At 42.4% G+C, this 27,530-nt stretch overlaps 3 protein-coding genes across 4 annotated transcripts; all 3 read right to left on the bottom strand.

Moving 5' to 3' along the window:
* Window positions 1-911: 911 nt before the first annotated feature.
* LOC127753777 (uncharacterized) lies at window positions 912-3,691 on the bottom strand. Its single transcript, XM_052279201.1, has 2 exons — window positions 3,390-3,691; window positions 912-3,190 (listed from the first exon to the last, which is right to left on the bottom strand). The coding sequence occupies exons 1-2, from the start codon at window positions 3,689-3,691 to the stop codon at window positions 2,650-2,652; spliced, it is 843 nt and encodes a 280-aa protein (XP_052135161.1). The 3' UTR covers window positions 912-2,649.
* Window positions 3,692-8,079: 4,388 nt separating this feature from the next.
* On the bottom strand, window positions 8,080-11,486 carry LOC127755295 (uncharacterized). The gene is made up of 3 exons (XM_052280947.1): window positions 11,120-11,486; window positions 9,691-9,911; window positions 8,080-9,031 (listed from the first exon to the last, which is right to left on the bottom strand). Exons 1-3 carry the CDS (start codon window positions 11,370-11,372, stop codon window positions 8,405-8,407), a joined length of 1,101 nt encoding a protein of 366 aa, XP_052136907.1. The 5' UTR covers window positions 11,373-11,486; the 3' UTR covers window positions 8,080-8,404.
* A 6,429-nt stretch (window positions 11,487-17,915) lies between these two features.
* LOC127754177 (uncharacterized) lies at window positions 17,916-23,780 on the bottom strand. Of its 2 annotated transcripts, XM_052279653.1 has the most exons (4): window positions 23,631-23,780; window positions 21,859-22,165; window positions 19,606-19,826; window positions 17,916-18,714 (listed from the first exon to the last, which is right to left on the bottom strand). In XM_052279653.1, the coding sequence occupies exons 2-4, from the start codon at window positions 22,091-22,093 to the stop codon at window positions 18,079-18,081; spliced, it is 1,092 nt and encodes a 363-aa protein (XP_052135613.1). In that variant the 5' UTR covers window positions 22,094-22,165; window positions 23,631-23,780; the 3' UTR covers window positions 17,916-18,078. The 2 variants fall into 2 exon arrangements, with proteins under 2 accessions (XP_052135613.1, XP_052135612.1); XM_052279652.1 differs by lacking the exon at window positions 23,631-23,780 and having other exon boundaries at window positions 21,859-22,251.
* Window positions 23,781-27,530: the final 3,750 nt, after the last annotated feature.

Below are 27,530 nucleotides of genomic sequence, written 5' to 3'. Positions count from 1 at the left end.
AAAACCAAGCAGACCAGGTATTCATTGTCACATGACCGTAAACCTGAGCTAATAGCTTATATGAATGAATCTTTTCGAGGATGTTGCTGAAGGATTTGTGCTCCATGTATTTTTTTTGTTTGAGCATTCACAATGTTTTGCATAGGAGCTATTAGTAGCTAGTCTGAATGAATATTCTTGGGGATGTTGCTGAATGATTTGTGCTCCACATAACTTTGGTTAAGCAATCACAATGTTTTGCATAGGAACTATTAGTAGGTACTCTGTGATGCAATAATTATATGTGCTGTATTTTTTGCCTTAGAATACTAGTTGACCTACAAGCATCATGGTATTTTAATTGTTGCCCGAGTTATTCACATTGGATAGAGTTCTTCTCCACTAATTCTTCCTTTTTCATTTAAAATTGAACTGAATCGTGAAGCAATTCCCCATCCTACTTGCCTACTGGTCTATGATGCTTAGCTTGTTTGTCAAATTTGTGCAAACTTTTCTTGGTATCAGCTCGAAGTTACAACTGGGTGCTCTTCCAGGTTATATCAACTGTCAAGACCCTGTAGTTTGCGCAATCTGGATTATGTGGTTGATTAGAATCAAGGATAAGAAGTTCTGGACTTTGTGTCCCATGTTCTATTTTTTGGGGAAAAAAAGGGTACTTCAAGATGAAGGCTTGGTATATTATCAAGATTGATATTTGATGATAACAAGGGGGACATGCCCCTCCCAGATGCTAGGAAGTTATCCTCTCATTTTGAATCTTGCTGGTTGCATCCATCTGTTAGTTGGCAACTTTGTATTGATGAACTAGAACCAGTTGCTTCTTGATTGGGATTAGCTGCAGTAGTAGAATTTACATGTATATAGTGATTTCATTGCTTGAACTGATTTATGAAGCAATCCGCCATTGAAATATGGCAGATTGAAATGATGTTTTTTAAAAATATCTGATTGTTGACATTAGGTTCAATCACAATGGTACTGTGAGCAAAGTGGCTTGCTCAAATTGTGGTGACTTGCCTACTGGTCTGAGGCTTGAATTTGTTTTGTTGAATTTGTTCAATATGTTCTTGTTATCAGCTCAAAGTTATTAGGAGCTCTTCCGTGTTATATAACTGTCAAGAACCTGTAGGTCGCACAGTCTGGATTACACCGTTGATTAGTATCACAATGGATGAGAGAAGTTGTGGGCTTATGATCTCGTATGTTTTGTGTTGTGTTCTGTTATGGGGAAAAAAGAGATACTTCAAAATGAAGGCTTGATATATTTAACTGTAACAAAGGTGGCACGTCGCAGATGCTGAAGGATTTGTGCTGCACGTATTTTTGGTTTAGCATTCACTATTTTTTTTATATACATAGGAGTTATTAGTAGCTAATCTGTGTTGCAGTAATTATCTGCACTGAATTTTTTGCCTTGTATAATAGTTGATCTACAAGCGCCATGGTATCTAATTGCTGCCTGAGTTATTCACATCTTGTGTTATCTATCTTAAGGCATGTTTGGATAGAGTTCTTATCCACTAATTCTTATGGTTCCATTCAAATTTGAACTGATTTGTGAAGCAATATACCCTAGTGCAAGTTTATGGTGCCCTTACTGTTTCTTACCTTTCAAACGATTGTGGCCAATTAATTACTTGGGCTTGCAAAATGCGACTCTTTGGGATAAATGGCTAGTGTTACTAGCTTATCTATTCCTATTAGTACACTTGTTACTTACTGCATCTGTATGCTACTAGTTTGCATCATTTAACTGAGTAATTGAGTGGTCTTGTCTGCTGATTGGCTTCATAATAATTCTACCTCAGGCTTTGCTCTTGTACTAGAGTTCTTCCTCTATGTACGATTGTATAATCTATATCTTGCATTTTACTTCTTTTCACCTGTTCATGTGATGATTTAGAATTGTAGCTAGGCTGGTGCTCTTTCATCTAATAAATGCATTCTCATTGTATCAACATATATATGGCCTAGTTACATGTTAAAACTCAGCAGACCAGGCATTCCTTCTCACATGACCATAAACCTAAGCTTGTACGAATAAACTCAGCTGAAGGATTTGTGCTCCACATATTTTTGGTTAAGCGATCCGTGTGTTTGCATAGGAGCTGTTACTAGCTAATCTGTGATGCAATAATTGTCTGCACTGTATTTTTGCCTTGGAATAATAGTTGACCTACAAGCATCATGGTATTTTAATTTGTACAATCTGGCTTGTGTTGTTAAATGTGTAGAGTCTGTTCTGGGTGTCAGCTCAAAGTTACATAGGTCAACTGTCAAGAGCCTGTAGTTTGCGCAATCAGGATTACGTGCGTACTTGATTAGTATGACCATGGATGATAAGTTGTTCTTTTTGTTGTTGTTGTTTTTTATTGAGTGGGAAGACACCCCTATTTCCATTAACGGAAACCAGATAGTTTCTTACAGATAAAGAAAGCAAAAAGGAGCAAATAAAGCTCTCTACATCACATTCAGAGGATTAATTAAGCATCATCTCCCAGGTTGGAGCAGAAAATTAAGAGTCTCAGAATAGCGTTGAAGCCTAAATAAACGAAGTATCTGCTGCTAGCAAAACAAGTGCACGCACCAAAACTCTGCTCCAATTAATCCTCCGATGAACCCCAGCTAGCCGCGGCCCTCACCCATCGACTAAACGGCATGTTGATGTTGCTGATGGTGCCATTGCCGCAGCTGCCGTAGCCGCTGCTGCAGCAGCAGCCGCCGCAGTTGCTGCTTCTGCTGCCGCGGCGGCAGCGGGTACTGCTGCTGCTGGCGCATGATGAGCGGAAGAACATAGCCATCGCTGTACTTCAACACCCACAGGCCATAGTCTACCACCACCTGGGCTGAAGTTGGAGCTGGAGCTGCTGGAGCTGGAGCGACGCCATGGGGATGGGGATGGGGATGGGGATGGCGATCAGCAGCAGATTCGCGTCGGTGGCTCTCCACGCCCCAATCGTGAATCAGTCCATCAAGATGAGCAATGCTTTTAGCTTGCTCATTTTCATCAATGTTCTCAACGACCTCTCTCTGCATCTGCATAAATCGCTGCGTCTCGGCCAACATAAGGCAGCAGACCATTAGTGCTCTCCTCCTCTGCGCAGTTGGATACTTAGCATTTGCAGGAGTGTACTGACGCAAGCAGTAGTAGATGTCCCTTAGGCAGCCAGTGCCGACGCGGTACCTGGGACTGAGTACATGTAAGTAAGAGTAATTAGATACTACTCCACTCCAGATCGATCTTACTAGTAGTATAACAGAAGAAGCATGCAGCAGCATATAGGAGTACTAGGATAGTAGTAGGAGTATACTACTAGTATAAACATGCATGAATGAGCTAGCTAGTCACAATTAATTATTCATGCATGACATGACAGGACAGGACGTACACATCACTGTAGCCATAGCTGTAGTAGATCTCATGAGAATTGAGGAACGATGGGATGATTGCTTCTTCTTCTTCTTCTTCTTCCTTCTTGAAATGAAACCAACCATCTGCGCTGTTTGGGGGTTTATCCTTATTCCGATCAAGCGGTCGGAAGGCGACCAAGTATAAGTCTGTCTCGCGGAAGAGGAGCTGAACGCACACAGAATCGCCAGGGTTCTCCAGCTCTACAATGTGGTATGTTTGACTCTCCTCGGGACGATCTTCAACTCCGTCGACCTCCAGTTTAGGTGGCGTCACAGGCATGCCGTCAACGGTAGTGGAGCAGATGTCCAACATTCTTCCCTGCCTCTTCATCATCAGCCTTTGGAATTCTTCCTTCCCCGCGTTGATTGATATCCGATAGCGATGCTTGTTAATGTCCTGCATCACGTACCATGCATTAACTTTATTTGTATTGTACGTAAACAACGATCAATTAATATAATGCATCGGATTTTACATTAATTATTATTACATACAGTAAGTAACCAAAGTAATCGAAAACTGTAAAATTAATTAATTTACATACAGATACAGTACGTGTGCTCAATCTAATAGTATATGCATGTCTACCTCTTTGTGTTGGCAAAGCAAATCACAAACACACAAATTAAACAGAGATGGTTGTGCCAAGCTAGGAAAGGGCACGTGCTCCTTGGGCCGTACGTGCCCTTGGTCCAACCAGCCCACCAACCTGCTCACGGTGTGTGATTGAAAGGAAAAGGAACAATCGGCCCAATACAAGCAAGCAGCAGCGGATCGCGTAGCTCCAACATGTCCGTACGTCCATGGCGGATTCTCAGTGGAATCCCGGCTGAGAACGAACAATAACAGAGATGGATACAGTAGCGCGCATGCACAAACATACGGAATTAAAAGGTTGCGCTTTTTTTCCTTTTCAATTCCAAAACGAAAATACCGATGCAATGCAAGATTGTGGCTAGACATGTATATGCATGCAACTGATAATGTTCAACACAAACCACTCGTGCGGCGCGGCGCGGCGCAGGCGAAAAAGGTTGTCGAAAATCCTGTCTCAAAAACGAAGATCCTGTTCCATAAGAAAAAAAAGTTCCATCAAAAAGAAAAAAAAACGAAGATCCTGGCTATGCCGGACGTAAATGTTGGATCTTTGGCTTTGGAGGGGCTCAAAATCGAAGCATCGACGCCAGCAGAAACACGAAGAGGTACGGGAGGAGGAAGAAGAAAACCCTTGAAACGAGGAGGAGAAGAAGAAGAAGAAGAAGAAGAAGAAGAAAAGAAGAGGAGGAGGAGGAGATGGAGTCGAGAACCCTTACACTCATGCTCCGCTGCAGGTGCAACCGCACCCGTTGCTCTGCCATCATCCGCGCCTGCTCCAGCTCCTCCTGGTCCGCCATGGCCTCGCGATCGATCGATCGGAGAAGGAGATGGAACTGAACTGGTGACCGCAGAGAGAGAGAGAGAGAGAGAGAGAGAGAGAGAAGAGGAAAGGAAAGGAAAACCCCTGCCAAAACCCCTGCTTTGCGCTGCTCTTCCTCTGCTCTCCTCTGCTGTGGGTGGGTGGGTGGTTTGCCTCGGAAACCAGAAAAATTGAGAGCGAAAGCATGTGCGGACAACACAACAAAACAACATATGACGGGCCGCGGGCCGTGATACGGCCCATTATATCATTTCCAAGCCCACCTCCTGGCCGGGGATCTCTATTAGAATAAGTTCATTCTAGCTCTCTCAATTTGTCTGAAATCCATCCCTAAACCAAAATACCACTTCTTTTTCTTCGAATAGTTGGACCGTTACCGACGTTTTATATTAAGAAGAAGGTGTCTCATTTTAAGAAGCAAACGGGACCAAATCTTACAGTGTCCAGTTAATTAGGGAAAACTGAACGAAAACCACAACTACAACACCACACTAACTAACCTAACCTAAACTATCATGACGGAGCCCAACACAAGGCATCGGCCAAGCTTGTTATAGTAGTGACATAGCAACCCACACATGTTATCGTTGCCGAGCTTGCCGCCCAAGCGACACAGCAGCTTCGACTTCACTGCGATGCTACCCTAACACCAAAAGAACAAGCATAAACGATACCCATGAAGAACATCAGCCCACACAACCAAGGAGCCACTTCCTACACACAGCTAGCATCAACAAACCTTATAAAGAGATTGCAGTATGTCATCGTTGCCAAGCATTGTCACCTCCGACTCTACCCAGTAGAAACCAAATAAGAATGATGAACACCCGCCGTAGAGTAAGAAACAGAACCAAAACAGTGAAGACCTCATCAAACACCATAGGCTTGTAGAGCTTCAAGGCAATGCAGAAGTCTACCAATGGCTATCGTTGCACGGGGAAGATTCTTGGTGCCAGGAGAGGTCAACGCCAAAACGACGCCTCCAAGAAGGTGAACAACGCCTAATGGCGTCGTTGTCGTCATGCCGGCCCATGGCCAGGCAAGGCTTCGCCAGCAATTCCAATCAAAGCTCCACACAACCATCCTGCACAACGGCCATCACCGGACTACCACACCATCCCCTTTGGCGTCCAAGCCCAATCCATGACTGTCGTCGGTCACCACCACGGCTACATGCCCCGCCACTGGCCACAACCATTCCCGCTGCCGCCGGCGTCACCCGCGCCGCACTTGCCAACCAACTAGCGAGGAGGGTTCCGCGACTGCAAAGGAGAGGACGGAGACGAGGGAGCCGACGAGCTCGGGCTCACCATTCTGTCGGCAGTAAGGCGACTGTGGCGGGAGATGGTTGGCGAGGAGGAGGTCGCGGTGGTCCACGGCAGGTGGAAGCCGATGAGGAGAGGACGGAGGCGAGGGAGAGCGGAGGGGAGCCAGCGAGCTTGAGCTCTCCATTCCTCCTGCCATCTTTCTCTTCCGCTCGCCATCGTGCCTGATGACTACTTCTCTTCCTCTTCCCTCACTTCCCCTATACAAGCTCGGAAGCAGCACAACAGCGGGTCGAGGGCATAGGGAACACCAGCGTCAGCGCTGCGCACCCTAGAGTTAGTCGTCCGCTGTCGAGGTCGGTGCCGCCCCGAGGAGCCCCTTGAAGATGAGCGCTGGTGATGGCGCTCGTGGCCTAGGACGGGCCGCCACCCAGGCCAAGGGAAGCAACGGCGGCGTGGGGGCGTGCTGGCCGTAGACCACCTTATGATAGGACGGCTGCGGGGAGATGGAGGGGCCAGAAGAGAGGAGGGAAGGCGACGGGGAGAGGCTGACCTGAGACGATGAGGGGCTATCATCGAACCACGTCCACTCCATCATAGTGCGTGGGAAGCGGCCTTCACGGCCGACAACGACGAGGAGGCGTGGCGACATGGGAAAGAGGAAGGAGCAGGAGGAGACGGAGGTTCACTGTAATTCTTTTTTATTTTTAACTGAACATTCACTGACACGTGGGTCTATGGTTTTTTCTGACTTTAAGTGTCATGTCAACATCACGTAGACGTTACGTCAACCAAAACTACCATCCAAACCACCTTGGGACTTTATTTCCACTGGTTTTAGGAGTTGAAAGACATACCATATCTGGTATTTGTTAGAGTGCGTAGCCCGGCCCACCAACTGTGGGCCACCCAGGTCACATTGGCTAGTCTTTTGTAGGTCCAAGATCTAAAGTTGTGACTCCGGTTGGGCCTGTGGTGGAGCAGGCCCAATGTGACCTGGGTGACCCACGGTTGGTGGGCCGGGCTGCGCACTCTAACACCCCCAACATCTTTGCATTTAGATGTTTACTGTCAGAAAAGATCTTCCCAGGTACGAGAACATGCTGTCAACAAACTTGCATCTATCTTCTTTACATTACGGAGTATTTACATCATGTACAACAGATCTAAAATTTGCAAAAAAATACCTCTCCACCAACAGATCAAAACTGGCTCTTCTCAGGAAGCAGGGGAGGAAATCCTTCTGATCAGCATCGATGACAACAAGGTGGCATTGTAAGCACAAGCCTACTAGTCCTAGCAATGGAATGCAACACGTCCAATACATATTGCAAATTTTGATCAGAGTTAAGGTTCAACCATGACTGATCTGTGTGCAAAAACAAGTACTACTACTACTCTTCTTGACAACAGATCAAAAAAGCAGGGGCTACTGCTCCTCATCTTCTTCTTGACACCCGACAACAGATCAACAATTGAAAAAAAAAAAAGCAATTCCCAGTTGCTACTGCTCCTCTTATTGACAGCAGTGGATCGATCGATCCAAAGAGAGGAGATATCCTCCCTTTCTCTCTTTGGACTTTGGATCTGACAGGTGGGATTAGGGGTAAAAAATCTAAAATATTGTGAAAATAAATAAAATGAAATGATAAAAAAAAATCAGAAATTCATTAGAAGTGAGAAAAGTGTTACTACCAAATATAAAAATTCGCTGTCCCGGTTGTATATTAGAGAAGACATATAGATTATGTGGTAAACAAATTAATGGATTAGGTGATAAATAAATCAAGACACGTGAATTTAGATGGTAAATAGTCAAAATTCTCAAGTGGCTTAGGAAAACTAAAGTCTTTATATGATAACTCAAGTAGGAGCAGAGAGGCAGCCGCGGTTACTATATAATAAGATGCTTTAGTGGCAGGCTGCACATAAGATCAACCTTCATTTCCGAACGAGTACTAGTATTAAGCTTCTCTCCTACTTTCATCGCACGCAGCAACTCGCTCCAATTAATCAGGGGATCTCAAGCTAAGACAGAATAACATATCAGGCTATCAGCTCCCTCATAACATGCTGCTATAAATGCCAACCAAAAGGAAGAAAACACCCTTGGGAATATTCAGACAGAATAACATACTAGCTGCAACTCGACTACTTATCCATACACAGATTCACCGTCTTAATACAATTAGGCAGAAATTATAGGCAAATAGATGACAGCATAGTTCAATGTCTTGCAATCATGTACTACTAGTGTCGATCAACGACCAGAGCGCATTTGCTGCTCGATTTGTTGCCAGGAGCGAATGTCTAAGGGTTGCCCGAGAGCATTTGCCTAAGGGTTGCGAGGAGCGACCAGCAAACAGTAGCTTTCACCTTACAAAACCCAAGATTGAGTACACCACTGCTCCTCCCAGCCTTGTCAGGTGTAAAAACAACCTTGTCTCTGGAGATGATATCTGAACTCTCGTTGGCTTGCGCCACCACAACAACACTCAGCTCTCCCCTTAATTCCACAGAAACCACACGCCTTGAAAGCTCAACGGCACCATCACAATTGATAGGCATTCTTCCATCCCGAGAATCAAGCAGCACAATATCCCCTCCCTCTACACTGGCAGTTCGGCAAAAGACTACTCCTCGCAGATGATCTGGCCATGACCCCTCAGTAACTTGGATACTCTCCATAGTGGCTTCAACTGTTCTAACAAGTGCAGCAGATTTCAACTCAAGCTCGCCATGTTTGCTTGACAAACATCTGCGGATCATGCGAGTATTCTTTGTATATGGGTAAACCGTGTGGTGCATAAAGACCTTCAGGATCAACACTTTATCCTCAGCCTTTGTTGTTCCCCTTACTTTTAGTTCAACTTCAAACGTTACTGGATCAATTACCACAACTGCACGAGATGGCCCTGTTAACAGCAGGTATGAATCCTGCAGGCATCACAACCAGTTGATTATTATTGAAACTTGGTTCCTTCCGCATAACAAGGAACCAGTATGCAACCAATCCATATGAAAGAAACAGTCATTTCCTATGAGGCCATACTAAGGTCAGTTGAAGAGCATATAATCCATCAACTAGGTAAATGCAAGAGCTTTGCTACCAATAAAAGAAAGTATGCCATAATATTGCCTAGAATAAACAAACCTAATTTATGTTTTGCATGCCATATGCTATTCGTTTATTTGCAACAGGGAGTACTCATCTTGGTTATATAATGTGGCAATCCTGTTATGTTTGGCTGTTGGTAATATTAACTAGCATCAGAGGTCAATTTATAGAAAACTGCAGTAGGAAGAGGTGACAAACACCATGAACGGATTATTTCAAAAGGAGTATAGGTATATGTCATAGTGGTTCCAATTCTATCAACTCAGTTTGTACCAATGAATTCTGTGCAAACATGCCTTCAATTGAAAATTTAGGTGCAACCAGCCTACGTATGCACTACTAACTCCAAAAAGACAACACATTTATACAAACAAGTGTACAGAACAGTTAAATCTACTAGTTGAATAGGTTGAGCACTTCAAGCTCCAAGAAAAATGAGAAAACAGCAAAAGGTACAAGGAAATTACAGGATATATACCTCTGGTGTGAGAATCTGACAATTATCCCTTGTGCGCTTGAAAAGAAGATTGCGCCTTTGATCTACAGAGTCCCTGGTGGCAACCAAGCCATACACATGTAGCGGCCAGTCAAGACCATCTTTTGCTTCTTTCACTTGGAGAGAGAAGATCTGCAAGGCATCATGACAAAAAGCATATCCTGGGATAGGTCCCTCCGTATAGCGCATGGAACATACAGTTGCTGCAAGCAAGTAGTAGTAATATTTATTACCAAATAATAGCAGTGTGGATGCTGATTGCACCATGTCCATTATATACTGTTATGTCCCATGTTCGACTCATAAATCCAATTTTAGTTAAATGATTTAAGTGATGATGTGGAGTAAGGTAAACACACATATAGACATTAATCTTGCTGAGAAGGAGTAAGATAAACAGACATGAAATTAGGGGCTATTGCTCAGACAAGTAGCAGCAAGAAAAGCAAAGCAAAGAAAAGCAAGAAATGAAGAAAAAGAAAAGACCGTTAAGTTGATAATCCACTTTAATTTTGGCAGAGTTCATTCATGGTGCTAAGTGAAGAAAAAAACAAATTGGTTCCTACTGATACGGATTATTTGACATGCTTTTGTGCCGACATATATAAGAAATAGAACTGGTAGATCTTATCAAGAGGGCACCTTTTTTTTAGATAACGGATAGCAATCCAGACTCTATATCCAAAAGTGGATTGTGTACAGCCAAAGGTTACACGAGTCCATACACTCCACATCTCATAACCGAGATACACAGAAAAACAAACCAAAAAGAAAATGTTAGAAGACTAGCTTCAAATTTTTCCATGTTACTTGAAACATCGGAGGATGCAGAGATAGCCCACCTTTCCACCTACAAGCCCTCTCATTGACACTAGCAACCACAAAAGCTCCTCCCTCCATCATGAGCAAAGGAAGGGGACAAAACTAGTTCGCCTTGTCGTCGCCAAGCACTGGCCTCATGCCACCCAGACAATCTATACCCCTCAGCGTGAACGCGTCATCAAGAGGGCACATAGTCAGATAATCTATTGGGTCTGGTCCAAATTTGTTTTTTTTTCCTAGTACCATGTTGTGGTTAACAGGATTTGTGCTGTAATGGTTTATTGAGTGTAATTAGGAAACGCTAACACTTGTTTCACATACTAAAAGTCAATCTGTTGACCCCAAAATAAAAGAAAACACAATGTTTTTAGATCTAGTTGTTAATAGAACACGAACCGGCCAGAATTCGAGCTAATGGTGTATATAATATAATGGCGATACGGAACATGATTAAAGGGCATAGATAGATAGATAGATAGATAGATAGATAGATAGATAGATAGATAGATAGATTTGCAGAAACAATCCCTAGTATTTGTTAGATTGCGGAGGAAGAAGTTGAAAGGAAATTAAAGGGCTTATTACTTACTGGTGTCGTGGAAGGAATAGCGAGGGCTAAAGCGATTTTCCCAGCTAACACGGAAGTTTTGCACCGTTATCTGCTCAGCCAACTCTTCATCTTCAACCTCCTCTTCATCTTCCAACTCCAACACCACTGCACGCTGCTCCCCGATCCCCTCATCCAAAAGAAAACTGCCGCAGATCGTCACCGCTTCCTCCAACTTTTTCCCCAGCAAGTGCTCCTCCCCATCCACCAAAGGAAGCTTGATGCTGCTGGCCATCTTCCTCGCCGACTCCTAATTCTTTTCCACCGCCGCCACAGGATCGGAGCAGGATTAGGGTTCCTCCGCTCCCAAATCCCAATCCGCACCCACCCCTCTCCTCTCCTCTTATTATTATTATTTGCTCTGCAAAAAGTACTCCAGGTGGTACAAATTTCATAAAAAAACCCCTCCCTTTTGCGTGCATAGGAGAGAGGTCCCTCTTCCGAACACAACACCCAAAGCCGTTTTTTTCTTTTTTACAAATTGACCTTTTTATAAAACTTATTTAAAGAATAACCCATGTCAAAAAACTAATCCTATATATCTATAAAGTTTATCCCCACTAAGTGTAGTTAATGCTAATTCTTTCTTCTCTCATGAAGCCACATCACCTTAATTATTTTTAGCATTTGGATTATTCATCAAGGGTGTAAATTGCATCTCTTCACATCACCTCAACTGTTTTTAGCTTTTGGATGATTCATCAACGAGTGTAAATTGCATCTCTTCACATCACCTCAAATGTTTTTAGCTTTTGAATGATTTATCAAGAGTGTAAATTGCATCTCTTCACATCACCTCAGTTGTTTTTAGCTTTTGGATGATTCATCAAAAGTGTAAATTGCATCTCTTCCCCCAAAAGGCACACCATACAATCTAATCATTTATAGCCTTTGGATAATTGATAAATGTAAAAAAAAATATATAAACATATGAAAAAAATAGGTAAGAAAGAAAATTTTAGAACTCATATTTATTATATTATCACATAATTCTCCCGCAGCAATGCGGGTATGTTCTTAAAAAAGGCCGTGACAAAAGATTTTTGTGACCTCTATTCACGAATATAATGCGCAGAATAAAAAGACAGCGAAGTACCACTAGCCTGCTGGTACATTGCATTTCCTCTCGCGTGAAGTTACTGAGTTCGAATCACAGTTCCCAGTTCCTAAAGTTGTATGATACAGTTAATTCCTTTCTTTTTTTTCTTTGTCTCTACCTTGTTCTATTGTTTTTCTTTTGAAATATCACAAGTTTTGTTATTTTACTTTAATTTGGGCAAACAAATTGAGAACTTATATTATGATATTAATCATAATTTAGCTCAATAGCTACAAATTTGCAAATTTTTTTAACTTGAAAGGACCACACATTTGCCTTTATTTTTTAAAAAAAATGATAATAAATAGTTTGATAATAATAAGTTTGTATATTTTCAGTCTTAATTTAAAAATAAGACGAATTAAGAATGCACTTGAACTTTCACAAGAAAATTAAAAATTAACTTGGAAGGACCAAATTTGACTACTTCTATCATATAACATATGCCTTAATTTATTAATAATAATAAGTTTGATAATAACAAATTTGCATATTTTCGGCCTTAATTTAAAAATAAAACGAATTTAGAATACACTTGAACTACGTGAAAAAACAATTCATAAGGACTCGAAACCACGACCACAGACATGCATGTCTTAGAAAAAAACCACTAGGCTAAGCATGACTCGTTGTCATAAATCTCTTCCGCTCTTTATCTATCCTATGATAGGTCAGTGCCAGCCAAATTGGCAATTTCGTGCCAGCTCGAAAACGACCTCAGCGCTAATACTTTTGGCAGCGCCATCGTGCTTGGCGCTGATGTCACAGTTTATTTTTATTAGTTTTTGACCTGGGTTATTTTGAAAATAAGTTTTATACAAGGTTAATTTGTCAAAAAAAAAACGGCACCCAAAGAACCTTCTCAGCGAATACAAGTAGTCCATGTGTGTAAATTACGAGCATTTCATGTAAATTTACCTTCTCTTATATGTTTTTTCTCCTTTGAAATCTAGTTGGTTTATAACAAGTTGTTACAAAATCCGAAGCTATGTGTGCCGGTGTCAAAGATCCTTTTGAGAACTAATCTTTATCTCTACTATTATAAAAAATTAAAGATTTTTCTGTCTGAATTTTAATACATCAACCATGTTTGGATCGGTTTTAATTTTATGTTTCCGTCAAATCCTTTCATTTTTCTTACATCAGTGTGCCCCTCTTATATTATTCGAAATGCACGCGAATTAATTTGGGCCCGCACCTTTTCACGCGCCCCTTGCCTCACGCAGTGATCAGGCTCGCGCTTGAGTCCATTTTCCACATGCGCCTTTGCGGGGCCGCCATGATTGGGCTCGCAACGTCCTCGCGCACGTTATTTTCCGCATGCCAAATTGGGCCCCCGACGCACTCGCACGCGCGATTTGCCCTCGCCGCATGTTTAATTGGGAAAAACTAAAAAAAAATGTATGTTTTTTTCATTTAGTGTTTTTGGTAGCCGTTTTTTTAATATCATCCTGGTTTTCTTATCTCATCCTATCCGTTGCACGCCGCCGCTAGCGAACAAAACCCTAGCACCTCCGCTACTTTGATATGTCTCCCGGTGCGTTTTCTCCTCTAATTGATTGCAAAAAATCAATTCCCCACTCTTCCCTCGTCATTTTTCTCACAATTTCCCCTTTCAATTCGGCAATTTCCCCTTTCAATTCGGCTTTAGTTAACGAGATTTAATCTCTGTCGCTGATGATGGCCGACTGGCCTTCTTTATCCTGAATTTTGCATATTCGTTCCGATTTTAGAAAAAAAGGAAAGAGGAGATCAAAATGATCAAAAGCCCTCAACCAATTTTGAGAGACCAAAACAGAATCGACCGGATTTGATGGGGATGATCGGCTCCGGCATACGGGCACAGGACTATCTAGAGGTTGAAGATGGCAGTCGACTGTGCGAGCTGGGCCTGTAGCTCCACCAGTAGGCTGGATCGAAGATAGGCAGGCCGAGCAGAGGGAGAGGTAGCGGACTGGGTTGGGACTGAAAAGGAAGGATAGAATGGGCTTTAGGCCCAAAACCAAGGAATTTTCATTAACTTTTTCAATTATAATGTATAACAATCCTAGTGTTTCAATTCATTGCTTAACTCCTAATAGCAGTTGTATCACTGAAAAACGTTCTTATCCGTTGCAACGCACGCATATTTTTTGTAGTCTTTTAAAAAAGAGTAAAATACATTGTTGAAAACTTGAGCAGATCCATCACTTAAATATGTAAACCTGTAAACTGCATATTCAGATCCATCATCTTGTTTAATGAACTATGGCAGATCCAAACCTCGTTTGACTAGAGATGATCGCCAACGTGGCGCTCCACATAGCATTTTTACATCCAACCTCCTCTACATCATTTTGATGGTAATTTTTCATCCGGCCCCCTCCTCATTCAGCACTACCCCAAGTCTGCCCAAAATCCCCCAAATACCTCAAATCCAGATAAATGCTAGAGCACAAGAAAAAGTGGCGGTACTTACGATACACATGCGTCGGTTCATCTTATCCTCTGAAGTTAATGTCCATCGTGGTTGTCGTGTTGATGATGGAGTCACACTGCACACCTCATATTGAGCACCACCACTCGAGCACCCCGAATTGATGCCTGAATAATCTTGCAACACCGATGATTGTCAGCGTCACCTACCCACTCACCGCTCTCCCTCGGAACCATTGTAGTGGGGAGAATCGGGGTGATTTGGGGGGATTTGGAGTAGTATTGAATGTGGAGGGGTTGGATACAAATTTACCGCCACGTTGTGACGTGGAGGGGGCAAGATGCAAAATTGTTATTGTCGGAGGGTGAATTCCTCAAGCGGGGGACTGTGAGGCCCCCCTTTTTTAGTTCGGCCGGGGCAGTGGGTGAGAATTGAGGATTTGGATGAAAGGTGCACTGTAGAGGGGGTCGAGCCCCTCGAGAATGATGAAACAAAAGGGGTTTATACAGGTTCAGGCCGCTGAGAAGCGTAACACCCCTATTCCTGTGTGAGGTTTATTGGATGAGGGTTACAAGTGCTTGGATCGGATCCAAGCTTGTGCCAGGCTAGAGTTCAACCGAGCCGATCAGGGTTCAATCCCCCCTCTCACTAGGCCTGGACCTCCTTTTATACCTCAAGGGGTTACCACATGGGCCCAAAAGGCTACCTAGGGAAAAGAGAAAACATTCTTTTCATTAAAAACATGTCTTGTGGCATGACTCGGAGGCCACACGCACGTTGGCAGCAGTATGAGGTCCATCAAATCAAGCCGGCTGACTCGGGGGACGCCCGTGTCATTCACCATTTAATGAATGGCGACTTCTCGGTCGCGGGAAACGTATATCCGGGTACGACCGGAGTAGTTGGGCCTGCTCCAGATTGGATGAGAGGCTGAAAAGCCCTTCATCATTACGATAGAACGGGGCATAACCTGTTTCACGCCATCTAACACACGCTCAGGGCGTGAGCGTGCAGCCGTCGTCCCATCAGTCATTCAACCGGTCACGGACCGGTCACAGACCAGTCAGGTGCTCGGCATGCCGCATTAAATGCAGCGTGGAGCGCCCGCTGCAGCCACCTTAAATGCGGTTAGGTGGACGCTGAGGGGCGCCCACCTAACCTCACTCACGTGGCGGCTGCGTGGAGGGGTCGGGGGTAGCCCGACCCCTTGGGTTTGGAGGGGGCGGACGCCGCCCATCCTCGGGCCCGACCCAAGGGGGAGTGCCACGTGGACGCTGGGGGCAGCCTCCTCCCTCTAATCTTAGTACCCCAGGCCCATATATATCACCGATAGTTACCTACGTTTCTTTTATCGTTCATCCTCATTATTTTTTTTCAAGTTTAGATAATAGAAAAAAAATATGACCTCTATATTTACAATAACAAATAAAGGTTAAAGAAATAGTCTCATAAATAAGAAACAACAAAAGGAAAAAAAGAATACGAAAAGACTAGAAGACTAAGCTTTGGCCTTTTGCACCAATTCCACACAGATTTAATAATAAAGTTATCACAAAACTACAAACTACATACTTTATAATTTTAAAGGATTTCATTCCTATAGGATTTTCCCCAAATCATTGGAATTTTCAAGGATAGAAAAATCTGTCATTTTGTGATAATTTTATTACTAAAATATGTAGTTTTACTATACTTCACCTTAAATCTATAGTTATGCGAGAAATTTAGTGTTAGTTTTGTGATATATCGTCCTTAATCTGTAGTTTTGTGAGCCAAAATATTTGTAGTTTCGTGAAATTTATTTATTATTATTTTTGGGTAGGGTAGATTGGATTATTATTATTATTATTATTATTATTATTATTATTATTATTATTATTATTATTATTATTATTATTATAATAGTATATACTCATTTTGAGTTCTGGTTATTATTGAGTAGGAGTATATAGGAGTATAGTGTTTCCTTTTTCTCATTTATTATTATTGGTGGTGTTGATGGGGTCGCCGCTTCTCCACCTCCCATACTCCTCATTTCCTTGTTGCTCGCTTCTTCTTCTTCCTCCCCTCCGCCGCAAATCCTCCTCCTCCTATATGGAGTAGCTTAGCATAGCAGTAGGCCAGTAGCAGTAGCAATGCCGCGACAGATCCTCTCCTCCTCCTCCTCAATCGTCAAATCCGGCCTCTAGCTTGGGTTTGATTGACGAGCATGTCCGGCTCCGACCACCTGTTGGACGCCCTCCTCGCCGCCGCTCGCGCCGCTCTTTTCCCACCTCCACCTTCCCTTTACCGGATCTAATCCCAATCCCAATCCCAAGCCCTACTACTCTGACCTCCATCTTCTTGGAGTTGGAGTAGCTCATTTCATCCACAGATCCGCCCCCTTCACAACGACTACTCCTACATGGAGATGCATCCAACACCCCAAACACCCACCACCGCACCACCTCCTTCTCTGCATTGGCATTGCCTTCCATATATAACCTGCTGGACAACCATGCATCATCTCCACCAATTCCACACCCTACTCAGTCTCATCCATGCAAACAAGCATGCCTTCCTCTCCAACCTGCCTTTTGCCAAGCTTAAGGTTGCCCCACCACCGTCTGCGTCTGTCTCCCCTGCAACTCCAACTCCAGCTCAAACTGGGGACAAGACACTGACACTGCTGCTAATCACTCTCCACGGTAGACACTGCCTGTTCGCCTGGACCGCCTACGCTCCACACTTTCCACGCTTTCACTCACCGACTTCGACTTGATTGACCTGGTTGCCAGGTCCTTGTGTAGAAAATATCTTGTTCATTTTGCATCTTGCTACTTGCATCCATCCATATGTTAGTTGGCGTTAAGGAACTGAACCGGTTGCTTCTTGGTCGGGATTGGTTTAGCTGCAGTGCAGTAGTAAAATTCTACTACATATGTATATGCATATGTAACAATGCATGTATGTGGTTGCTTCCATTACTTGACGCTATATATGAATCGACTATGTAATTGAGGTGGTGATGTGAGATGCAAATTGAGGTGATTGGATGAGATTGGATTTGGCGATATGGAATGGATGGATTCCTCTTCGATCGGTTGTTTGATTCAACGTACTAGTGCTGCTGGCTAACTGTACGTCTTTGGTTAATAATCTGCTGTGCGGTACATGTACGTACAGTGAGTGAATTGAATAAGCAGCTAATCTTCATTAGCAGCAAGTTAAAAGGTTGACATTGATGCATATATATTAGTAGTAACTAGTAATTGGAGATCGAGAATCCAAACACCAAAAAACAGAAGGTGATCTATCTATTAGTAATTTCCAATGGAGTCCTGAACACGGCTGGGGTTGAGCAGACCATGCAGCCAAAACACAATTACGCAAGCATATGCAGCCGAGCTGTACGTTAACTCAAAAATCTAAAGTGATTAGTATGGATCAAGGCATGCCCGAGAGCATTTGCCTCAAGGTTGCGAGGAGTGACCAACAAACAGTAGCTTCTACCTTACAAAACCCAAGATCCCATAAAAGACTAGTACTCCCGGCACGGCGAGGCTTGAAAACAGCACTGCCTCTTGCAACGACGACATTGAGGTTGAGCGACGATGCCATTGCCACCACATCAACAGCCAGCTCTCCCCTCAATTCCACACAAACCACACGCCTTGAAAGCTCAATGCCACCATCGTAGCTGTTGATAGGCATTCTTCCATCTCCAGAATCAAGCAGCACAAAATCCCCTCCATCTACGCTGCCCGTACGACAAACGACCAGCCCTCGTAGATGATCTGGCCATGACCCCTCTGTAACTTGGATACTCACCATAGTGGCCTCAACTGCTCTATCAAGTCCAGCACATGTCAACTCAAGCTCCCCATGTTTGCTGGACAAACATCTACGGATCATGTGAGTATTCTTTGTATATGGGTAAACAGTATGGTGCATAAAGACCGTTAGGCTCAACACTTTATCCTCAGCCTCTGTTTTTCCTTTTACTTTTAGTTCAACTTCAAACGTTACTGGATCAATTACCACAACTGCACGAGATGGGCCTGTTAACAGCAGGTATGAATCCTGCAGGCATCACAACCAATTAATTATTACTAAAACTTGGTTCCCTCCGCATAATAAGTAACCGGTATGCAACCAATCCATATAAAAGAAACAATTATTCCCTACGAGCCCATATTAAAGACAGTCTATCACCAAAGCTTTGCTACCAATAAAAGAAAGTATACTATAATATTGCCTAGAATAAACAAACCTAATTTACGTTTTGCATGCAATATACTATTCATTTATTTGCAACAGGGAGTGCTCATCTTGGTTATACATGTGGCAATCCTGCTATGTTTGGCTGTTGGTAATATTAACTATCATCACAGGTCAATTTATAGAAAACTGTGGTAGGAAGAGTTGACACAGCAGATTCAATGCCAACACCACGAATGGATTATTTCAAAAGGAGTATAGGTATAGGTCATAGTGGTGCCAATTCTATCAACTCAGGGTGTGTTTAGTTTGCGAAAAGAAAATTTTTGGGTATCACATCGGACGTTTGACCGGATGTCGGAAGGGGATTCGGACACGAATGACAAAACTAATTTCATAACTCGCCTGGAAACCGCGAGACGAATTTATTAAGCCTAATTAATCCGTCATTAGTACATGTGGGTTACTGTAGCACTTATGGCTAATCATGCTCAAGATTCGTCTCGCGATTTCAGTTTTTTACCAATGAATTATGTGCAAAAAAGAGTGGCAAGGAAAAAAGATTGCAAACATGCCTTCAATCGACAGTTTAGGTGCGGCCTACCAATGCACTAATAACTCCAAAAAGACAACACATTTATACAAACAAGTGTACAGAACAGTAATAATCTACTAGTAGAATAGGTTGAGCACTTCAAGCTGCAAGAAAAATGAGAAAACAATAAAGGTACAAGGAAATTACAAGATAGATACCTGTGGAGTGAGAATTTGACAATTATCCCTTGTGCGCTTGAAAAGAAGGTTGCGCCTTTGATCTACGGAGTCCCTGGTGGCAACCAAGCCATACACAAGCAGCGGCCAGTCAAGACCACCTTTTGCTTCTTTCACTTGGAGAGAGAAGATCTGCAAAGTATCGCCACAACAAGCATATCTTGGGATAGGTCCCTCTGTATAGCGCATGGGACATACGGTTGCTGCAGTCAAGTAGCAGTAATAATTATTATCAAACAATAGCATTGTGGATACTGCTCTTAGCTATTGTTGTGTCCCATTTTCGAGTCAAAAATCCAAGTTTTAGTTAAATGATTGATGTGACAATGTGGATAAGCACATATATGGAGTACTAGACATTAACCTTGATAAGAATGAGGAGTAAGATAAACAACACATCAAGACTGCTCTGAGCTTGATCCTAACATACCATCTCACAGTTCTACGTACAAAAATGGTTGATCAAGAAAACTGACAGAATTAGGAGTCCTTTTGTGGAAAGGGGAAGACCCAGAAATGTCACCCCAGGACACAGTTTGGTAAATTGGGCGACTGTATGCCAGCCAAGCCAAGAAATTTGGGTGGACTAGGAATTTTGGAGCTACAGGAGTTCGCCAGGGCCCTTCGCCAAATGGAGGTTCCTTGTGATACAATCAACAAAGAACATTTTGCGTCGGCAACTACCATCACGTTGGGTGACGGGAGTAAAGCTACCTTCTGGAACGATGATTGGATTCAGAATGGGAGACTAAAGGATCTGGTGTCAGGTCTGTTCAAACTAGCAAAGAGAACAAACAGGTCTGTTCTAGTTGAACTAACTGACAACAAGTGGATTTCCATGCTAAGGCCCCTAACAACAATTGAAGAAATCAATGAATTAGTTTGGATTGCAGATCTATTAGCTGGGGTTAAACTGCAGCCAGGGATAAAAAATGACATCATATAGAATTGGACACCTTCAGGTACATATATGGCAAAAAGCGCGTACTTGCACAATTCACTGGAACCGTGTCATACTGGTAAAACCAGCCTCTGGAAAGCAAACAACGAACCAAAGCACCAATTATTTGGTTGGCTATTGTTACACCACAAGGTACTGACAGCCGAAAATTTGCTTAAAAGACATTGGCCATGTAATGAGATTTGTACTCTCTGCACTGAAGCTTTTTCGAGGACACCAATCATCTTACTAAGGAATGTTCCTTCACGACCAAAGTGTGGGAAATGATATGCTCAAAACTACAGATCACGGCAATGAACTCAACCTACACTTGTCTGTCAGATCGGTGGAACAAGTCAAGTGCAATGACACCATGTGAAAACAGAAAGGGAGTATTGGGAGCTTTGCTTGTTACGTGGTGGAATATCCGGCTTGAAAGAAACATGAGGGTCTTCCAGGACCAACCCAAGGAAGAACAAGGTGGTTTTCTTGGTGATACAAGACGTAAACGAGCTACCCTTAGCGTTTAGTGCTGATACCCTCTAATGCGAATTTTGATCTGCAAGTTGCTATTCTTGGCGCTGGAAATATCCTATTTAGCATGTAGTAAACTAAAATCTATTTGCTGCTTCTTCTAATGTATTTAGCTGGCAGATCTCCTCAGATCTCCTGCTTGCTACTTTGAAAAAAAAAGAAGATAAACAAACATACAAAATTAGGGATTATTGCTCCGATAAGTAGGGAACCGGCAACTAATTGATATTCCACTTTAATTCTGTCAGAATTCATTGTGCTAGATGAAGGGAAAAAAAAGACAAATTGGCTTGGATTATTTAACATGCTTTTGCGGCCCAATATATATATATGAACCAGAATTAGCGGTTCTTATCGAGTAGGCACCATGTCAAATAATCTATCGGATCTGGTTCAAATTTAATTTTTCTATTATCCTGTCGCGGTTAACAGGATTTGTACTGTGATGGTTTATAGAGTATAATTAGGAAAACCTAGCACTTGTTGCACATGTTAAATGTGTTGCATATATAGTTGAGGACACACTCACACACAAACACAGGTATTTAGCCTGGCAATCTCTTAACCCAAAATAAAACAAGACACAATTGGACCAGCCAGAATTGGAGCACAAATAGATAGTGGTATATACTCCAGAATATAATGGTGATACAAAACAGGATAGATAGATTCGAAGAAATAATCTTTGATTGCGTTGAAGTAAAGAAAGAAATGAAAGCAGAATAAAACGGCGGGGCGGAGGAGGAGAATTTATTACTTACTGGTGTCGTTGAAGGAATAATGAGGGGTAAAGCGATGTTCCCAACTGATACGGAAGTCTCGCGCCATTATCTGCTCGGTCAACTCTTCATCTTCCAACTCCAACTCCGCTACCACTGGACGCTGCTCCTCCAAAGGAAGCTTCCCGCTCATCGTCTTCAACTTTTCCCCCATGGCGCCATAGGAAGCTTCATGCTCCTCCCCATCCACCAAAGAAAGCTTCATGCTGCTCGCCATCTTCCTCGCCGACTCCAATTTTTTTCCCCTCCGCCGCCCGCTCTCCCCCTCCCCTCCTCGGATTGAGATGCTCTGCCAGAATTTCAGGATAGGGGGGATACCGCACATCACGACATGTCACAAGGCCAATATCCAAAACAAATAACAATCAATTTATATATAGCCATAGGCACCAAAATTACAAATAATAAGCCTAAAGATCTCATAACCACCAAAATAAGGTAATATATATGATATAATGTTTTGTCATACAAAAGAAAATTGCATCTTAATTATTTTAAAATTAGCTCTACGGGTACTAGCTAGATCAGAGGCTTTAATAATATCGTTGGAACTAATCCTCATTGCCAGACAGTCCCAGTCAATGTAAATTATCAAGTAATCCCGCAAATAGCCATCTCCCATCCGAAACTCCTAATACGCGATCGCTCGCGAGGCGCGCCCCTACGCGATCACTTTTTTTATTTAGATATTGTTTCCTAATCAGATTAATCAGCGCTAATGACGTTGCTTTTCTGTTTTTACGCAGCTCTTTCCCGGGCGTGGGCAAAACACACGTGCATGCGGGATCAGATCGAAGTTTCTGTTTTTTGCAACCACATCCGATTTCCGTTTCCCATAATCCCGCGCGATCAGCCCCCTTCTCACGTGGCTTCTTTTTTTTTTTCACCGCATTACTTTTTTATTTTAGTAAATTTATACACCTAAAGTTTGTACATCTAAAGTTTACACACCTAAAGTTTATAGATCCAAAGTTTATAAGTCAAAAGTTTATATACCCGATTTGAATTTGAATTCAAATATTTTTTTATATATAGTACACCTCAAATTTACACATCTAAAGTTTATACACCTAAAGTTTATAGACCCAAAGTTTATAATTCAAAAGTTTATATACCCAATTCAAATTTGAATTTGAAATCAAATATTTTTATATATAGTATTTTCTATACATAAAGTTTATACGTGCGAAGTTTACGGTATAAAGTCTATACATAAGTATAGAGTCTATGTACATAAAATTTATATATATATATATATATATATATAAATTTTTTTTCTAACTTGTTGTTTTGTATTTTTTAAAAAATTTATGGATCCCCGTTTACACATAGTTGTTTCCCGTTCTGTCGTTAGTATGTAGTTTCTCGTTTTCTGAACACGAAAACAGGAAACGGAGCAACCCATATGGGCTTTTCCCGATCGCGCGCCCTCGGCGCAGGCGATCAATCGCGTATTAGGACGACCCTCTCCCATCTCCCATTTTATTTCGATGAGATATCTTCAGAATTTCATTAGCTAAAAAAGCTCTCTCGATGGGACTAATCTAGTACTAGCTGGAAAAGCTTTATTGGCTAAGCACTTGAGCAATGTGGCTGAAACTGTAAACAAGAAGGAAAATCACATAATTAAGTATTTATCAATCGGATGATTGATTCCATCAATCTCAGATTTTTCTAGATTGGGAAAACTAGGAGCAAGTACGTACCAACTAGGCGAGGATTTAGGGGGTTTGGTTGTATTGGGGAGAACTTACTGCTCGGCTGCTTCACCTTGAGGCCTCGAGCGGTCGCCGCTCGCGGACGGCGGGGAGAATGACAGGCAACGGAGAGACGCGAACGCGGTCGCCCATCAGCGTCGGACGAGGGAGAGGCGTCGTCTTAATTGGCACATGCCTCAAATCCTCCATCCATCTCTCATCTAATCTCTTTTCTCCGTGAGCTAAATAATGGGCCAGATGATGCCTAGCAGATGGGGCCTGCTCTGCCTTTAAAGGCACCGTGTCTGTGTCACTGACAAGCGGGTCCACACGTTAGTGACCTATCTTTGAAAGTAGAGGAGTCTGATCCCCTCCTCTCCCCTCCCAATCCGCCCCCATCCCCTCTTATGATTTGGAGTACTCGCAAAAGTAGGGTATACAAATTTCATTAAAAAAACATCCTTTAGCGATTTCCCACTTATATATTCCGAAGTGCTTCAGATTTTAAACTAAATTGTTTTTTCTAATTTATTTTTTACGAACACGTAAAAAGGATTGCACGTAACTATATTAAAAGAAATGGAGTTTTTTTATACAACATAACCAATCTCAGAGCGGTCGTTGCTGGTTACAAAGACAGGATTTCGAACGGTATATAATAAATAGCTCAGATACATGCCAAATCAGCTGGTTTGCTATGCTAGCCAAGCACAATATAATAGTAGAAAAATTTATAGGATTTCTCTCATTTTTCAACTTCTACTCCCTTGTTTTCTCTATGCACGCTTTTCAAATTGATAAACGGTGTTTTAAAAAATATATATAAGAAATTTGTTTTAAAAAAATTATATTAATTATTTTTAAAAATTTTATATCAAATACTTAATTAATTATATGCTAATGATGTATTCCGTCTAATTTCATCTTCCGTACACACCCAAAATATTTTCTCAACGAATAAGAGTATACACTTAAAAATATGTAAATTACGAGAATTTCACGTAAATTTATCTTCTCTTATATTTTTTTCCAATGAAATCTATTTTTTTAAAATGACATGTTGTTACAAAATCAGGAGCTCTGTGTGCCGGTATCAAAAGATCCTTTCGAGAACTAGTTTTCTTTTTTTAAAAGAAAAACTTAAGGTGTTTAGAAAATACTTAACAATTATAGTCACAAAATTAGAAAAATAGTAGGTCTCACAAATAAAACGATGTCAACGAGTGATACTCGCAGACCGGATGAGTTAAATATTAGGATACGTTGGAATGAGGGTCTACGTAATATGACATCAAACAAACAAAAGATAAGGATTATACTGGTTCGGGTCTCTTGTCACGTAATAGCCCTAGTCCAGTTTATATGGGATTGATGATGATGAGAACCGATTACAAAGAGAGTAGACGAAGCAGATGATACCGACGAGATCTCCCGGCGACTTGGCTCTGTGTTCTCCGGCTTTGTAAGCTATGGTGGGTGTGTTGGCGATGAAATTCGATACCCTGTACCCCTCCCTGGGGCCCCTTTTATACCGTAGATCATCTTGACCCAAGAAAGACCTGAGGATATCTGATCCGATACAGTATAACAGAAATTCTATCCCTTCCGAGTAGGACTTTTAGAAATCGCTTGACTCATAAAGATATTTTCCATAATTTGGGATAAATCCCAAACGTTGTACATGGAAACGATGCGTGTACGCGAACCTTATCAGCATATTTCATAAGTCGTAGGATAGAAGGTATGCCTTATCCGTAACCCTGACAAACGTGTTTGGTGTTTCAGTATTATTTGATTTTACCGAGAAAATGCATGACGTATGTTACTTAAATATAAGCCGTCCTCCACCATATTACTTCCTACACAACATGATTGCACTATCGTATTTCTTTTATTGTTCATACTCATTACTTTTTTTTTCAAGTTTAGATAATAGATAAAAATCTAGCCTCTATATCCACAAGAACAAACAAATGATAAAGAAATATTTATATTTTAAATCTCATAAATAAGGAACAACGAAAGGAAAAGGAAAATGAAAATACTCAAAAACTAAGCTTCACCCTTATGCTGCCTGATGAATCCTACCACACCAAAAATCGCACCGAGTCGACATTGATATGTAGTGTGAACTCCTGGACCCCTCATCCATGTTTCATTCACATCCGTCTAGCTCCTTTGTCACCTTGCCCTGTAATCGGGCGAATCCAATCGATCCAAATCTAACAATTTCTATCCCTAGTGCCTTCCTTGCCGATACCATCCAGTAGAGACAGAGAAGAAGCCCCTCCAACGCAGCTTGACACACATGAATGGACTTGGGCATAGACATCTCAAATCTAGTGGCACTTAGGCCCTGGATCTAGTGTTATGCCCCATCCGTAGCTAGCATTGACAACCTACCTGTCGTAATCCTGGCAATTAGGTCATCTCGGTTCAGCAACCTTTTTTCACCTATAGGGGTATTTAGCCATTAGGCCATATCCATCCACCGTGTTGCCGGCATGTGTGTTCGAGGAGCCAACATTGAGCACCCGCCACCGCTGACTCCCATAGCCTTCATTGCCGCCTCGACACACCACCATGTTGTCGCCGCCAAGACGCTATTTCATCGCTGAGGACGTAGGGTAGACCATCCGATGCGGCACAATAGATCCGACCTCCTTCTGGAGGGCAGAAAGGCCACCATTGCGGTCGTCATCACCAACACTTGTTGCGGCACCCTGCCTTGCCACCAAACCATTCATGGTCCTTAAGGACGTCAGGCTTGAGATAGGGTAGATCGACCACCTTCGAGCTCAGCACCTATACTAATGCTTCCAGCCCACCATCGCATTGGCGCCACACCACAGCGCGCAAGTGCCCCTCCAGTCCTTGTTTGGTTCCCGCATGAAGCAGTGCCACCGCCGACCAGACTCATCACCATCACCGACGAGGTGGATTTCAAAAGGCGCTACCGGATCTGAAGAATCAAGAGAGAGGAAAAGAGAAAAAAAAGGGAGGAGAAAGGAAAGAGGGGGGAGATGGAGAGAAAGAGGGGAGGGGTAGCGCCGCCACTCGTGTGGTAGCATCATTGACAGCCTCAGCCTAGGCCGGTGTTGTTTTTCGTTCTCCCGTGTCTACTTTAGACTCTACATATTCAAAATACTCATATTACAATTCCCCAATGGCCAATGGGGTTGTAAAGGTAAAATTGTATGAAAAATTGTCATCGATGAAAGGATTCGAATCGGTGCATGCAATGCACAGGTCTGTCTCCATATCCACTTGGATGCATTGACATTTACGTGTGAAGCCTCGTAGGCATTTTGACATATTGTATTGCATGCTGGAGAAAGATGACAAGCTCACATTGTACTATCCGTTTCACTTGAATGGGCCATGCAGCACGCAAATGACGGATGGAAATGACTTGTATGGATAATCAAAATACACTACTTTTAAGTAGGCTAGCGAGATACTTGACCTACTTGTAAGTTGTAACGGTGTACAAAAGAGCGATTGTGACAGTGGCAGACGAATGAAACGTGTTGAATGACCTTTTGCTCACCTTGAGCACTTAATTCTAGAGGTTTAGTTAGAAGACGATATAATGTGAAGAAAAACAAACGAAGTTGTTGTGTCCTCAACTGGATTAGCCCCTCTTTTTGGGCTCATTGTCATCCTCAATTTCCTCTTGTTCACGTGCTCTTTCTCTCTTCAAGTAGAATCCGATTTGCTATTATTTGATTGTTTTTAGGTCTCACAATGCCATCTTGCAAGCCAAACAACTGCCTCGGCACAACCAAGATTCTATCGCTGCGGCTAGGTGGTGACTTCATCGTTGCTTCTAGGCTTCCGCGTGCCCAAGGAAGGGCCCCATGGATGCCATTGTTGGTGTGGGTCAACGACGTGTGTTTTCCTAAGCAGCTTGAAATCCCAGGCACATTGGAATGGAGCGACGCATCTAGACCATGC

Source organism: Oryza glaberrima, chromosome 11 (genome assembly GCF_000147395.1).
Source record: "Oryza glaberrima chromosome 11, OglaRS2, whole genome shotgun sequence".
Taxonomy (NCBI): domain Eukaryota; kingdom Viridiplantae; phylum Streptophyta; class Magnoliopsida; order Poales; family Poaceae; genus Oryza; species Oryza glaberrima.
This window is presented reverse-complemented; position numbering and strand designations above follow the sequence as displayed.

Coding starts and splice junctions, on each gene's coding strand:
- LOC127753777 (XM_052279201.1), bottom strand. CDS start 3,691: ATGCCTGTGACGCCACCTAAACTGGAGGTCGACGGAGTTGAAGATCGT. Junction 3,191..3,389: donor AGCTATGGCTACAGTGATGT/GTACGTCCTGTC, acceptor ACATGTACTCAG/TCCCAGGTACCGCGTCGGCA.
- LOC127755295 (XM_052280947.1), bottom strand. CDS start 11,372: ATGGCCAGCAGCATCAAGCTTCCTTTGGTGGATGGGGAGGAGCACTTG. Junction 9,912..11,119: donor CTATTCCTTCCACGACACCA/GTAAGTAATAAG, acceptor ACTTGCTTGCAG/CAACTGTATGTTCCATGCGC. Junction 9,032..9,690: donor GTCAGATTCTCACACCAGAG/GTATATATCCTG, acceptor TGATGCCTGCAG/GATTCATACCTGCTGTTAAC.
- LOC127754177 (XM_052279652.1), bottom strand. CDS start 22,201: ATGTGCGGTATCCCCCCTATCCTGAAATTCTGGCAGAGCATCTCAATC. Junction 19,827..21,858: donor TTATTCCTTCAACGACACCA/GTAAGTAATAAA, acceptor ACTTGACTGCAG/CAACCGTATGTCCCATGCGC. Junction 18,715..19,605: donor GTCAAATTCTCACTCCACAG/GTATCTATCTTG, acceptor TGATGCCTGCAG/GATTCATACCTGCTGTTAAC.